Source organism: Sceloporus occidentalis, unplaced genomic scaffold, assembly GCF_023333645.1.
Source record: "Sceloporus occidentalis isolate IW3139 unplaced genomic scaffold, rSceOcc1.0.p SCAF_66, whole genome shotgun sequence".
NCBI lineage: Eukaryota > Metazoa > Chordata > Lepidosauria > Squamata > Phrynosomatidae > Sceloporus > Sceloporus occidentalis.
In genome coordinates, this window is record NW_028317046.1 from 2,352,487 (window position 1) to 2,368,852 (window position 16,366).

General features: G+C 41.0%; 2 protein-coding genes across 2 annotated transcripts; one reads left to right on the top strand and one right to left on the bottom strand.

Annotated features, from left to right (window-relative positions):
* Nucleotides 1–1,078: 1,078 nt before the first annotated feature.
* Nucleotides 1,079–10,621, top strand: ZBTB40 (zinc finger and BTB domain containing 40). The gene is made up of 17 exons (XM_089493669.1): nucleotides 1,079–2,045; nucleotides 2,803–2,936; nucleotides 3,727–3,934; nucleotides 4,038–4,165; nucleotides 4,373–4,565; nucleotides 4,955–5,091; nucleotides 5,479–5,677; nucleotides 5,787–5,920; nucleotides 6,253–6,421; nucleotides 6,559–7,008; nucleotides 7,247–7,453; nucleotides 7,851–8,015; nucleotides 8,169–8,383; nucleotides 8,660–8,819; nucleotides 9,080–9,166; nucleotides 9,312–9,532; nucleotides 10,403–10,621. Exons 1-17 carry the CDS (start codon nucleotides 1,079–1,081, stop codon nucleotides 10,619–10,621), a joined length of 3,993 nt encoding a protein of 1,330 aa, XP_089349795.1.
* A 3,352-nt stretch (nucleotides 10,622–13,973) lies between these two features.
* Nucleotides 13,974–14,906, bottom strand: LOC149286851 (olfactory receptor 6N2-like). Its single transcript, XM_089493670.1, has one exon. The coding sequence runs from the start codon at nucleotides 14,904–14,906 to the stop codon at nucleotides 13,974–13,976; it is 933 nt and encodes a 310-aa protein (XP_089349796.1).
* Nucleotides 14,907–16,366: the final 1,460 nt, after the last annotated feature.

Genomic DNA, 16,366 nt, shown 5'->3' on the forward strand with positions numbered 1-16,366 from the left:
TTACTGCGCATTCCTCTGACTGCAGAGACCTCATTTTACCACAACAGCAGGTTTGAGCCTTTTTTTTTATTGTAGCTTTATTGATACCATTCCTCACACAAACAACTCACCGCGTTCCTGTTGCGGATGCGCATGCGCGCCGTGCGTAACCAATGTTGTACGTACGTCTGACGGCTGTTGAGGTCGAAGGGAAGGCTTTGGGCCTGGGATTCATGTGAATCTGGAGCGATAAACGGTACCGGAGCCGGGGAGACAACGTATTTGGTGAGCGGGTGAGTTTCCGGAGCGGGGGTCTGGCGTTAGCAGGCCCAATTATTTTCTCCGATGTGTAATTTCTTCCTTACACGGCTGTAGGGCTGCATTACGGGCCTCAGTCGGGTGAGGGTTAATTGGGCTAGGGTTTTCCGGTGTCAGGCTTTGGTTTTGACCGGTGCTGGGAGCTGTCACAGGCCTGAGTGCCCTCTGATGTGGATACAGGAGGGTCGGTCCCTGGTTACTGGCTGGACAGGTTATGACCAGGAATTCGCAATTATTGTATATTTAATTATTGCAATTAATAATTAGTGGTCTGGTTAATGAGGTTCTGATGTGCGTAAGCATTTGAGTTTTGAAACCTCTGGGGTTTATTGAGTCTAAGCTGAAATCAGCGCCACGGGATATGACAGCGCTATATAAATCAATAATGATAAATTAAAGAGGCAGCCATGGCAGGTTTCTCTGGCAATAAGAATAGAGCTGATAATGTATAATTCACAGTAGAGAACTGGAGGTCATTTGGCAAACGGGCTGTAGTGCATCAGAGCCGAACCGGCCCCCGGCTCTCTGCAGACCGGACCCCTATTATTGGAGGATCCAACTCGCTAATAACGGCAAAAATATTCTATTATCTGCACGTGCTTTTCTCAAACCGACTGTATTTTTTCCATTGTTCCCATGTCATCTTCCTACCCCTTCTCTATAAAATGGAAACTGTATTTGCTGAGATCTAATGAAAACCATATTTCTGTTTTTCTTGCAGTTGCTTTCATGTGGAATATTGGAAAAAGCCTTAATCAAGATACATTGTGAACTTTAAGCAATGGATCTGCCCAACTACAGCAAACAGCTCTTACAGCAGCTGCACACGTTGTGCAAAGAGCAGCAGTTCAGCGATTGCACGATATATATCGGTACGTTACATTTCCGTGCACACAAACTTGTCCTGGCTGCCGCCAGTCTGCTGTTTAAGTCCTTGTTGGAAAGCACCGACACCATCTCCATCGATGCATCTGTCGTCACTCCAGAGGAATTTTCCTTGCTTTTGGAAATGATGTACTCAGGGAAACTACCCCCCGGGAAACACAACCTTACAAAAATCATCTCCGTCGCCGACAGCTTGCAAATGTTTGATGTGGCGGTGAGCTGTAAAAATCTTTTGACGGAAATCATGAGCCACTCGGCGCAGAATCAGAAGTTGAAGGATGTTGTAAGTCAGCCTAGACCGGAAATCCTTCCGAAACAAGACTCTGGGAATATAAGAAATAACATAGTGAATGAAAATCCCCCCGTAGATAAAACTGCAGCATCCGTTAATATGGTTGGACCGCCTGTGGTTTCAGCGAAAGCACCAGAGGCTGATAAATGCACAGAAATGGATCCCCCTCCAGGAGAACCAGAGGCAGATGGGACTTCACAGCCTCCAAACGTAACGGATTCTGCACTTTCCACGGAGACCGTTCAATCAATGGATACAAACCAAGCCGTGGTTTCAAAGGCTTCTGAAAACTTGGTTGAATATCCTACAGTCGATAATGTGAACGGCGCTGCAGAATTGGACGACGCCTCTGTCTTGGAGAAGTCTGATACAGCAGCAGGTGTTCTGGAGGCTGACGGTTCGCCGTGTACGCCTACTGATGGCCAAAAGCAAACAGAGCAACAAATCCACGAGGGTTCTGCTACAAGATCAGAGCGTTCTTGTGATTCCCCGCCAGTGTCCTCCGCACAGGTTGATAGTTTAGAGGAGGATTCTGGGCCAGCAATGAAGAAAAGAAGACTTAATGACACAGGTAAATGAAACGTCTTGATTCTGTGTGGGCTTATCATTGTGTATATCTCAGCCGGTGGTTAGAGAACCAGTTTACCGGTCACCTGTCGGTACCTTGCTGACATCACAGGTTCACTGAATAAAGCCAATTGTCGAGAGAGCTGTGATACACCACATTTGGGATATGTTTCCGGAAATTCCAAGTGCATTCTTTCTTATTGTCGCAGTTCAGCCTGAGACTGTAAGCAGGGATGTTAACCTCTGAATTTGAGTTTGCTCAAACAGCACAATCACAATTTAGGTTTGCACATTTGCAATACCAATGTGACCATTCACTGTCCCTTACAGCTCAGCTAAAGAAAAAATGCACATTAAATAACTCTGGGTGCAACACTAACTCTGTGAGCATGTTAATATGCATTTTCAAAAAAGCAGAGCGTCTGCCTGTTCTTGACGCTAGTTGGCTGCTTAAATCAATGGGCGCTCAGGCAAAGGGGTAAATGCATATGGAGAGATTCTGCAGAATCCCGCTTGCGTTTGCATGGGGTCCCTTGCAAAAATTAAAAGGTACCACGCAGCTGTTATATGCGTTAAAGTGCATGTGATGGCTGGAGTATCCCTTTTAAAGCATTATAGTTTCTCAAGAAATACAAGATAATGTTTAGTGTGTGACCTGTTCTATTATTTAGAATTTACATGTTTTCCAAGCACTCAAGTGCTGTTTTTACATTCGCTTGTCTAAATTTTGGTTATTCACTTTAGTTTCGTTTTTGTTTTAGAGAACGAAAAGGGTTCTGGTGAGTTGGATTTTCTTATCCGTTATGAAAGCATCTTCAGTGAGGCTCTTTCAGACCCACAAAGTGTGTTGGAGAACCTGAAAAAATGTCAGCATATCGAAGAAAAGGAAAAGCAGGTGAGTGACGCAGAGAAGACTAATAAGATGGCCTTTCATTATAAGGTAGTTACTACAGGAAACCAAAACTCTGCTGTGTTTTTAAAAAATAACACAACTTAGTAACTGTTTTATGATCACTTTTTTGCATTTATTTAACCTGTTTTCTATTTGAAAGCAGGTGTTTATTTTTCTCTAAAACTGTAAAGTTTAGTTACTATGAATCATTAGGTCAGTCATGTTTTATGTTTAGAATTGTTTATCCCGCGCTGCCATTGTATAGCTTAATAGGGCGCCTGCAATGTACACAAAGGGGGGGTCTTCTAAAACAGTACAGGGTCCAGCATGGGCTGACAGTAGGATTCAGACGCAGTAATCAGATGGCCAGTGAAAGAATATTTGCATTAAATACCCCGGCTGTGGTATTATTGGAGGCAGATATTGGAACTGGAAATATAAATCCAGTCATCGTAAACATGGAACGTTGGGTCAAACTAATATGAGCAATACCTATTCCTTCCTTTTAGTTAAATGGCAGTGCTTTACTTTGCCTCTGCGTTCTCCCTAGTAGCAGGGCTCAATATTATCAATAATATAAGATGTAATAAAAATCTTTGATTTTTACCAGGAGGAAGCATTGAAATAAGGGTCCCTTTTAAGCAATTCTGTTCTGGCAAAGACCAGAAATTAGTCAACAAATGAGTTATTCTGTTGATTTATTAATAAACAAATGCTGTAAAAGCCTATTTTTAGTTTCAGGGCACAGATGATGGGGATTTTCTAACTAATCATGTACTCTGCTGGTGTGCAGGTAGTGATGGAGTGCTGCCAGGCGGAAGAAGGGAGGTCTACTTTTGCAAAGCTTCTAGAAAAGGTTAGAGATGGACAGAGTATCATTGTAGATACGGTTCTGGCTCTCCTCAAACTGTGCAGGGACACAAATCCTTACGTTAATGAGGCTTTACTGGAAAAGGACCCCAAGGAAATCCAACTTCAGGAGGAGGATTCGTTGGATGCAGGTAAATTAACCGACCAACGGCAAAAGAATGTTTTACTTTTAAACTTTTCTCACTCATGTTGTTAAATAATCTTCTCTTCCTTTCATAGAATCGCCAGCAAAAGATAAGACGTTGTTTGATCTCTTATTGGAACACAAAGAAGAGCTGATCCAGTGTATTACTGAGGTCAGTCCGATTATCGAGTGTCTGGACACGGCTGAAGAAGGATTTCTCACTAACATTGAGAAGCAGGTACTTCTGGGTTTGATTTTTTTTTTTTTTTTTTTTTTTTTTTTTTACATGGTTCTCCTCGTATTTTTCATCTTCTTGGGATGATTTTATCTCTTTAATATGAAATGTGCTAAAACTATTAAACGTATGAATGTTTAAAATATACCTCGCCGGTTATGGAGGACTGTCCCTTTTTTAATTCTATATGATCTTGTTTTTTCCTGTTAGGTGATTCTTGATTGCTGTGAAGGTAGATCACATAAAGAAGCTATGGACAGACTTGTGAGGAAAGCATCTGAAACTAAAACACTGAGTCCTGATAGTCTGGTGAAGCTTTTACTAGCAGTGAGAGAGGCTTTTCCAGATCTGCATACATTACTCGAAATATTGGAACCACTGAGCAAGAAATCCTTCTCCAAAGGTATCAGAATATTTTACTTAATCTGGTCCATGTACCACTGTTCTTTTAAAGGGTTGTTGACCTGTACATCTGAATCCATGTATTTTCGAACGTTTTATCAGAATGCTAAAACTGATCCCAAAACTAATTGAAGGCAGGCCCTGAAAGTACCTATTGGCCGAATGTTTGATAATAAAATAAAACCAGGCCCATTGGCTCGCTCTTAAACTCGGTGACAACAAGAGTTCATAGGGGCATACACCAAAATCATAGTATTTTTTGAATATTTGGGACTTTAATAAAGCAATCCACACTTTTTTTGAATTATGCGACACTCATTTGCTATAATGAATATTATAAAAAACACATTCTGGAAATAAAATAATTTTTATTGTCTTAATCCCATACAGCTATGTTGAGTACAGCTGACTACGGACTTGAATTGTTGAGGCAGTACCAGGAAAATTTTTGTGAAGTGGTAACGAATTCAGAAATCGTGCTCAGCGGGATCTCCTCAGCTACTAATTTAACTAGTTATGAAAGAGAGGTAAGTGTGATGCCTATTTAAACGCAATTTAATATATTGGGGCTTCCAGGCATAGAACAATGATATGAGGCTGAAAATAACATCCCAGGTACAATAGATGAAACATTTATGGCTCATCTTTAATGCCATGGACTAAGGGACTGGACAAAAGGAGACAAATCAATAAGTGTTACCTGATGTATTTCAATGAATCGCTTATGTGAGTGTTAATTTTTCTTAATTCTTGCCTCCAGTTTTTGTTTACGTTGTTTTTTCTTGATTTTATGGAACGTAGATTTTCTTTTATATCCTTTGTTCATGGCATAGTTGTGATTTGTTTAGCTTAATTTGTGACAATTCACATCAATCCCATTTCAACAAAAAAAAAAATCTATTTTCAATTTCAAGGTAATGGAAGATATCGTGAAGAAAAATTCAAATACTCAGATTTTTAGCACTTTGATGTCATTGGTTTTGGAAGAACAGACAATGACCGCGATGGCTGTCTGGCAGCTGCTATTAGCGATGCAAGAGACCAATCTATCTCTGAAGTCACTCATTGAAGAGATTCGTAAGGAGCCTGGTGCCGAAGCCTTCTTTTACACAAGTAACCATAAATTCAGATACTGCAGACTCTGATTTATCATGTGGTTCTCTGATTTATCTTGTGGTTCTTATTGTAGGAGGTAATTTATTTGTTATGTTACTTTTGGCAGTAACCAACCGAGAAAATGAAGCAGCCGAAATATTAGTGCGCCATTGTGACCTGATAGTTCAAGCAGTCGGTCAGAATGATATTCTCGGGTCTGTACCCTCAGAAGACACGGCTCTGTCAGATTTGGTGAAAGAGGTAACCAACCATCCTTTGTGCATTGTATAGTACAAATATGTTGTGCATAGATGTCATTTATGCAAATTTTAATTAATTTGACAGAATTTGCACTTGATTTTCAAAACCTTTGCTCAAAATCATGTTTCTTAGCATGTTAGAGCATACTTATCTTAATATTTTAATGACAAAAGGTCCTACCATATTGGTCTTTTCTAATATATGTGAAGTATGTTTTTGAAATGATCTTGGATTTATTTATTTTTTTTGTTTCCCTACTCTGGGCATTTGGATATTCTAAATCTAGATAGATCTATGTAATTTGAACTTCTTCTTTGATCTTATTCCTTCAGATGCGAAATACCCCAGCACACAGTGAAGACAATGAGTTGCATTCAAAGCTAGTTCTAAGCTCTGCATTCCATCAGAATGTCCCCGTCATGAAATTCTGTCATTTGCTCTTCAGTGCCCAGGACTCTGTTCCGGATTTACAACCAATCATAAAAGACCTAGAAGAGCTGGGTGAGTTTCGAGGTTCCCTAAAATTATAAAAGCTTCAGTGCTATAAACCGAGATAATTGGAACCTATTATAATACATTAATTATTGTATATTTCTACACATTGCATTTGATCTGACAGTTTATTTACTTTTTATTAGGTTTGTTCATGAAAGCCTCAGAAAATACGCAAACTGTTAGTAAATGGAATGTTACTGATGATAGCCAACTAGTTGTCGCTGAAGAGGTTGAAGAGAGAAATGACGAAGATGCAAAAGATGAGGGAAATGAGATGGCCGAGTCCAAGGACCAAAGGGATTCGGCGCAAGATAAAGAATCTGCTCGTGCTTCCAAAAAGAGCTTCATCTGCCAGTTGTGCGACAAGATATTCCTGTTCCGCTGCCGTCTGGAGGTGCACATGAAGCGCTGCCGAATGGCAAAGAAGAACCCTTTACAATGCAAAGACTGCAACGAGGTGCAGAAATCCCGAAAACAGTTGGACCGGCACCGTGAGGAAGTCCACGGTTACTCGGCATCTCGGTCAAATAAAGGGAAGAGGAAACTGCTGGTTACGTGTGACATTTGCGGCAAAGAGTTTGCTCATCCTTCAGGTACTGTTAACACGGCATTTCTTTAGATTTTAATATCTCAGAAACTACCCATTCACTGACCATTTGTACATTCGTAAGATTGTCTGAGTAATCATATTAAATCTTGGTCTTGTCTGTGATGGTTACCAGAAATGGCAGATCTCGGGTCATAGCAGTAGTTGCATTTTGAACACATCCAGGCATAAAGACTTGGAGCCTGATACACTTAATTGATGGCACCATGAATTTTTGTCTTCAGGTTTACAGTATCACAAAAGGACAGAGCATTTCGACGAGAAGCCGTTCTCCTGCAATGAATGCGGGGCTAAGTTTGCTGCCAACTCTACGCTGAAGAACCATCAACGTCTTCACACTGGGGAGCGGCCATTTGTCTGCAAGCATTGTCACATGACCTTCACCCAGGCAGCGGCCCTCTCCTACCACACCAAGAAGAAACATTCTGAAGGTATAATCCTGTGATCGCTTTTGGTGCCTACCATTTCATACGCACTTCTTAATTCAGTGATGTCTGTATCTGTCCTCAAGGCACTCGGGGACTATACGCTATTTTGATAAGTAACACTCGCTGTTACAAGTTACATGAATCCTAAATTCTGTTTTGTTGCGGACCCTTAGGTAATTTTGCAGTAAAAATAAGTAAAGCTTTGGCCCGCTACACATTAGATTTCGCGAAGCCTGATCTATTGGAAAGATCCTCCTCTCTTTCATAGATAACGCAGCCATGACCTAAGATTAGGACAAAACATTTTAAGCTCCAAGACACATGGTCTTTGGTAGTATTTTCATTGTGTGTATGCTTTAAGTTGAAATGCCTACTTAGTTTCTTTTTAACTTTTTTCCAGGAAAAATGTATGTGTGTCAGTATTGTGATGCTGTCTTTGCGCAATCGATTGAACTGACACGGCATGTAAGGACACACACGGGAGACAAGCCATACGTGTGTCGAGAATGTGGAAGAGGTTTTAGCCAAGCGAACGGTCTTTCCATACATTTGCGGACATTCCACAGTAAGTGATACTATTCCTACACACACCCCCCAGATTTTTTTCCTTTTAGGTGCTTTAGTGTGTAGGGGTTAAAATCGCTGCTAAATGGACAGACATATTGGGTTATGAAACAATATTCACTGTTACAGCAGTAAAGCTTTTTTCTCTCCACAGATATCGAAGATCCGTATGACTGCCAGAAATGCAGAATGAGTTTTCCAACATTGGAAGAGAACCGGCAACATATCCAAGTGGTTCATTCCAAGGAATACCATCCGTGCCCTACATGCGAAAAGATCTTCAGTGCTCCTTCCCTGCTGGAACGTCACATTGTCACTCATGTGGGAGGAAAACCGTACAACTGTGGAATATGCGACAAGGCATACCAGGTAAAGTGCCTGTCCTTATCATTAACATAGGGCGCTGTGCAAAAGGAGACGGGGAGGTGAAAGAGTGAGATGCTTTATGTGCACATTGTTTTAACTAAGCTTTTTGTACCTTTAAACTACCAACGTAGAGATAAAATAGCCTATTGTGCCATAGGTAAATATATATCCCACAATACCTTCTGTACACCCATAGGAAGTGTGACTGGATCTAATCTGTGTGCCTGTTACTGAATTATCTTCAGTTATAGTAACATGCATCCCCCTGCCTCTCCATAGCAATTGTCCGGCTTGTGGTATCACAACCGCACGCACCACCCTGATTTGTTTGCTGCCCAGAACCATCGAACATCCAAGTTTTCTGTCCAGTGTAATATGTGCGAGCAGTACTTCTCAAATACAGCCATCCTCCAGAAACATGCAAAAATAGAGCACGCCGGTGAGTCTGGACATAGGACATTATCTCAGTATTAAGTAATTTTACCTTGTTTCAAGTGACCGTTTTATAAAATATATCATGGCGTGATTTCTTGCCATTACCAAATCTTACATTTTACTATTCTCACTAAATAAATGTAATAATGTGAATCAAGAAATGGAGCAGCAGGGTTTTTTTTCTCATTTCTCTTAAGCAAAGAAATTAAGTCGCTTTCAAAAATTTTGCATCCTTGGCTCACGTGTTTTTGTTGTTTTTTTTAGAAGGTAAAGTGTATGAATGTGACAAGTGCAAGCTGACATACCCCACGCCTGCCGCATTGAAAGTGCATGTAAAATGTAAACATTCAGGCAAGTACCGGTCAGACCTTTACTCTGAATGTTACTGTGTCTGCCTGTTTCCAGTGTGTCCGGTAATTGCGGGTGTGATTACACGAGTGTGCTTGTGCATAGCACCAAAGTTACCAGAATGCATAATTTTGCTTTGTTTTATTAGGTTCCCAGCCATTCCAGTGTCTTTACTGCAGCGAGTGTTTTCAGTTCCCCGGTGCCCTGCAGCATCACGTCTCCACTGACCACTTTAACGAGACCGAGAGTACTTTCGGTTGCGAGCTTTGTGGCGAGCTTTTCACCAATCAGTCCCAGCTGGAGAGGCACTATGAAACCGATCATCTCACCGAAACGCAATCCAGCGACGCTCAGGTGGTGCAGGTATTGGTTTTATTTCTGTTTCTCTCTCTGATTTCCCTAAAATTACTTCTATTCAAAGCATATTATATACCATAAAATAGCCATGCACTGGGCAGCAATAAAATCTACAGCTGCATTATACAGGAGCCAGAATAGGAATCATACAATCAAATTCACTACTTCACAGAAAGCCTTTTTGCATCTAAATAAAGATGGCTGGTCTGCCACAGTCTTCACATTTGGTGCAACCGGTTACACACAGATACAAGTTCTTTCCTGAATGTAAATACATTTACCAGAGCAGGGGATGGAAGGTTGAGCACGGGCACTTGCGACTTGTTTTGAGTTCCTTAAAATGATGTAATGTATGCATTTTTACGGTTATGCGGGCTTTACTCTTACATTGACAGGGTGATGGATATCAGCCCTTTCCACCCGTGTAGGGAAATAAGGCTGAATGGGCTAGGCACAAGCCAGGACCAAGGGCCAAATAAGACATCAGGAAGAAAATGGGCAGACCAGGCAGACTAAGTAGCTCTGCTGTTAAACTTAGTTTCTATGTTTTCTGTATGTTGGCTCCTAATGACACATTTTTTTCGGGATGTAACTGGCTTTTGGTCACAAGGTGTTTTGTATTCTGAATATTGTGTAACAGCAGCCTCCCAGCACAAGAGGCTTAAACAGTAAGGGAGTTTTAAACATGCATGGGATAGACATACGGCTCCTGAATCTAAGACGAGACCAACGACTGATTAAGGTTTGAGTCTTTCCAGCAGGAAAAACTGAATTTTCTAATTAAAGAAACAAAACCCTGAATATGTGTTAGTATCCATCAGAATAAATATTTATTGAGTTTCCAGTTTAACTGTTCTTTCCTTTTTTGTTCTGTCCTCTAAGGTGATTCAAGATCAGGTAGCATCGACAGAGCAGGTGATTACTTTGGATGAATCTCACCTTGCCGGTTCCCAGGTGATTGTTGCTTTACCGGATTCCCAAACCAACCAAGCCACTACCGAGCTGGTGGCCGTCAGCATGGAAGACTTGTTGGACGGCACAGTTACTCTTATATGTGGAGACTCGACAGTTACTGGCGTAACGCAAAGAACTCAAAGCTAGACCAGTGTGCTTTAAACTCAGTTTTTCCTTCCATTGGAATTCTTTCAGGTTGTAAATTGGGGAAGCTTTTATACCACTTGCAAGTATTTGGAGCTTACACCGCCATTTCTATTTTTGACACTTAGCTTCATTCTGTTCTGTTCACCTTCTACAAACCGATTCTGAATTTGCATTCATTTACAGTCTCGCTAGCCTTTAAATCAGCCTTAAGGATGGCAATGTGTTTTTCCCCATTGATGTTGGCTTGGAATTACATTCTACTACTTTTTTTGTACTATTTTTCTTTTTCTTCATGCAGAATTTTAGAAAATAAGCTATTTGTAAAGTATGGCTTATAAAGTGACACTTTTACCTTATCTACAGATATCCAAGCCATTATGGCATTTAAAAGCATGATAACCTCGTAGCACCGACGGCTGAATTAGCAGTAACACTGCGTTTATAACAGGTCTAAGAAAAGATGACAGCTCCCCATTCAGTAATTTCTCGTTGTTTTGGGGAGATTCCAGTGCGATATTCGCTGATAAACATCGGAAAAATAACAAAATTAGTACTGTTGCGAAATCAGTAATACGAATTGTTTACTATGCAGAAACAAAATCATTTTGTTGAAGGATATTTCAATTTCTATTCATAGAAAAAAAAAATGTATTTTGAAGGTAACATTGGTATTGCTTACATTAGCAGCCTCGGTTAAAAATTCACACATGTAATGTTAAGTCACTTATTTTTGTTCACATATTAGATTATATATATATATGGCTTCTTCCTGTGGAAGAACTCTGCATCTATATATACATGGTTAAAAATCCAGGTCTTTAGCGGTCGTTAGATTTTGAATTTATAATGTAGTTATTTAAATTAGACATTGTGAGTGAGTCCCGTCATTTATAAAAGAAATCATACATTAAACATGTATGCATTTTTTTAAATCTAACTACATTTTGGCTGGAAACCTTTTTTTTTTCTCTATAGAAAAATGAAGGTTTGCTACCTTACCACATTTAAAGTAAATTTAATTAAAAAGAAAGTCTTATGAACTTCCTAATGAGTAGTTTATTCCTTTCTAATAGTTTATTGACCTTGTGATTTCATCTTGAAAATGTGTGGCTTTAGATAAGACAAGCAGGGTGATGCACATAATATATAGTATATCTCTTATATTAGGGGGTATGCATGAATCCAGAAACCAAAAATATTAAAAATAAATAATAATAAACTTGGAAACACACAGACAGAAGCAAAAAATGCTACCTGGAAATATTTATACTAACGCTCCTGTAACTTAGCGTCCGTCTGCCCTAACACCCTGTAGGGGGTCAGCGTTATTGCTCTTCTAATATTGTAATTTAAGTTATTAAAAGTTTATATGAAAACTTATAATGTTTGGGGCTTTTTTTTCCCTGTTGAATGTACAATAAATGTCCATTAACCCTTTCAGCCTGTGAGCAATATCTAATGCGTGTACCCTGAAAATGGTTTAGCAACTCCTGCTGTACAGCACATTTCCCATGTTCGTCTGACTGTGATTTTGTTCATTTTTTATTCTTTGTTGCAGAAAATTCCCATATTTTTACCTTGACAATGCTTTATAATGAAGGATATTAAATTCCCAACAGTTTGAACAGTGACTAGTTAGTGAGGGGAAATGGGTGGGGATAAATGCACTCCCTCCTACTAGGAGATTAAAAGACAGCCCATGAGGAACAGTAACCCGCTCCCTGGAGGTTCTGGTGCAAATATCAAACTGTTCCCCTAATGAGTGATTATGCTGCATAGAATGAATAGATAGTTTATCAGTTATGGATAATCTTTTTTCCTTTTTTTGAGTGTTTTAATTATAAAACATGACAAACGTATTTATATATACAATTACAAACATATATCATCAAACCATCAGTAAGCCCATTTCTACTTATACAGGAGAGGGATCTTCCCTAAGCTGTTCCCGCAAAGTTGGAGGCAGATCATTGTCCAAAATGTTTCATTCAGCACCAAGACATTTTGGACAATTCTCTGCTTCTGACTTAGTGGGAACAGCTTGGGGAAGAACCTTTTCTATTCCAGCGTGACTGCGCCCCGGTGCAGAAAGCAAGCTCCAGAGAGACATGGCTGGATGAGGTGGGGGTGGAAGAACTTGATCGGCCGCACAGAGCCCTGACCTCGACCCCATCGAACACCTTTGGGATGAAGTGAAACAGAGATTGCGAGCCGGGCATCTGGGTCCCAAAAAACATCCTTTTTCGTTTAGTTTTTGGGCAAATAATTTGGGTGAGCAATTTCCTCGTGGTTTGAAACTCTTATTTCCCAGTAAAGGGAGAATGCGGTAGAGGGAGTGAGCCTGGATAGTCTTTTTTTTTTTTTTGTGTGTGTAAATTTTTGGGCAGGCAGTGTAACCCACGCAACAACTAGCTGAGACTTGGCGAAGGGGATTACCCCAGAGAACATCCTTTAAAGCACAGTAAATATACAGTTTAGAACAATGATATTGTGATGAAGTTCCAAATAACTAATTCAATTAACAGGGAGGGACATAAACTGACCAATCAGGGTAAAGGGAAGGGAGAAGGATATAACCAATAGCAGAACAGATCAAATCAATAAGATTATTACAAATGAGGATGGGACCCCCTCCCACACTTTCCACTTGGTCACAGTGTTAATAAAATGTATCATCAATAGAATGTCGCTAAACTGCACCGTTTATATGAAATAAAATCCTTTTGTATGAATTATGGGAACGTTAATCTTGAGGGTTCTTTCATTTTAGGGTTCCTTTAAATACAGAGACCCCAACAATGCTTCTTAACCCCCAGTGCTGTGTAAAGTAATGACAATTGGTGACAAAAACCTGGTTTTCTCTCTATTTGTTCCATAAACTCTCTTCATTGGCAGGCTTTCCTGCTCAAACACCACACTGAGCTGATGCTTTATGGCAATGCTAATGAAGTCCGTTCTTCCTGAGTCTTTCATTAACAAGTATCTGACTGGGTGATTAATACCAAGTCATTCTATTCCGTCCCGCCGGTAGTATGATAAGGAGTCGGGGTGTTTAGTAGATCTGGGATCAGATAACAGTGAGAATCATAAAAACGGCTGATATACAGCTGCCTGAAAACATTATGGGGCAAAAACTGAAAAAACAGACTTCTAAAAAAAATCTGATCCTAATAATAAAAACTGCACTTTACGGTCTGTACTCAGCTTTGCGTTTTTACGGCGCTCTCATGCATAAGACATTTCTGTGTTCTTTCTCATTGTTCTGTGATTATGGGATATTCCGAAGATGCTTTAGTGTTGATTTTTAGAACTAACACTTTTTTTTTTTTTTAAATAATTTTAAAATTCACATTCAGATTTTGTCCCGATGCAGGCGTTTGCGAATTGAATTTTTAATTTCTGTATTTCTTAAACCATATATTACGGGGTTCGCCAAAGGTGTAAAGACGGCGTACGTGAGACCCACCGCCTTGTCGTAGTCTAAAGAGTAACTCTTGGTAACTCGTATGTACATAAAAGCGATGCTTCCAAAGAAAAGAATCACCACGATGAGATGAGCTCCGCAAGTGGAAAATGTTTTCTTACGTCCTTCTTTGGACCGAATCCTAAAAATCACTTGGATTATCCTTGAGTAAGACAGGAAGACGAAGAAGGAACTCAGAAGAATGATGAAGGAGCTGACCACGAACTCCACCAGAATATAGAGCGTGGTGTCGGTACAGGCTAACGCAATTAATGGGGGGAAATCACAAAATAGATTTTCGATGATGTTGGGACCGCAGAAAGGTAGACGGGAGATTAGCGCCGTCTCAATCACGGGACTCAGGAATCCAGATACGAAGCAGCCGGCCACCATTTTCCCGTAGACTCCGGTGGTCATGAGGGCCGAGTATCTCAAGGGCTTGCAGATGGCCAGATAGCGGTCGTACGCCATCGTCGTGAGAAGGTAACACTCGGCGGCCCCGAGGGAGTGCAAGAAGTAGGCCTGCAATAGGCACCCGTTCAACAAAATCTTCGTCTCTTCGTCCAGGAGGTTGGACAACATCTTGGGGATGGTAACGGCCGTGTAACATATTTCCAGGGCAGAAAAGGCTCCGATGAAGGAGTACATAGGAGTGTGAAGACAGGACTCCTTCCTGATCACAAAGATGATCAGCGCATTGCCGCTTATAATAAATACATAGATGAGAAGGAGCGTCGCGAACAGTACGTTGTTCAAGCGTCGGAGTGATGGAAATCCCAATAAGATGATCTCATGGATTCTGCTGGTGTTCACGGGCGCCATGTCTCCTAAGCTGCCTGTAACAGAATAGCGTAGCAGTCAGCGGCACAACAGGTCTGGACAGGTCTTTTTCCTTTTATATGGAATTTAAGTCCTGACGTCTCCATCACTGATTCTCAGGGATTGCCCCGGAGTCTCAGGGTTTTTGCCCCAAGGGGCTAATTCTCGGGGACACACAGTCTGGAACTTCCTATTCTACCCCCGCTGTGATCCTATAAAGGACTCCCAATTTGGTATTTTGCTGGCGCTGTGTTATGGTCGATATCCCTGCTTTAATGCAGGTGACTCGATTACGTGTGTTCTTAAATAATAACAAGTCGAGGTTTTCATGACGACCGCTGTTAGAGCCAATGGGATTCACTACGTAAAAGGCTTCATTTTTCAGGAATCTCAGGGTCTGCTTTAGAAAGAATATCACAACAGCCCAAATTCGCTCATCACGATGTCATACCCGGCACCGCTCTCTCCTTTACCCCCCACGTTCAGTCGCCCATTAAATCCCGCTGCCTTCACCTGCAAAACATTTCTTGGGTTTGTTCTTTCCTCTAATTCCTCCCCATGTGATCTCCCGTCTAAATGATTGCAACAACTCGGTGCTGACCGACCTCCCTCTCTGCCCCCTTTCTTCGCTCCAATCCATCCCGACCAACACCGCAGACTAATCTCCTACCCCATGATCCTTCATCTGCTGCCCCGCTGTGCCGGACCCTGACTTCTGAGCTCTTTCCGAGCTCTTACCCTCTCTTTCTCCCGTTCTGTATCTATTCTCTGCTTCAAACAATCACTATAAACTATAAGTTTTTATCAATCCTTTTATCAATCATCTGCTTTCTGGAAACAAACCTTTCTCCCCCCCCCCCCACCCCCCCCCCCGCTCTGGGAGCTCCGAGCCGCTGACTTCTACCCAACGAAATCATCCTCACCCAAAACCCCCCGGTCTGTCTAAAGAAAAGACCGTTTGTAGAACACTCAGGGAGTTATTTGTGCCGTTAGGGGGAAGCTTAAGTAATTCAAACTTTGTTTTCATATTGAAATAAAAATATATACATATTGGATGAGAATTGCGCCTGCGGAACTTTCAAAACCTCCCTGAAAACCCACCGTTTTCGAGAAGCCTCCAACCTTTCCTCCTAACACTCTCAGCCGTCATCTGAATAACCAACAAACCTCTACAGATCATCCAGACCGAACAACTCATCCCCATCCACCCGTCCTCTCCTACTGTTTCACTTCCCCCGCAACCACCGTATAGATTGTAAGCTCTTGGGATCAGCGCCCTCTTCTCCTTTTGTACCAGTCTGTTCTTGTGTGTGATTTTAAATGATCCCGTTGTTTGCAGCAGCGCTACTGAATCTGCTGGTGCTACATAAATAAATGTAATGTAATATAATGGAGAATCTGCCACCTTGCGCCGCTCATTGCGCTGAAGATTTAACCCTTAATATTTTTTAAAAATAATAATA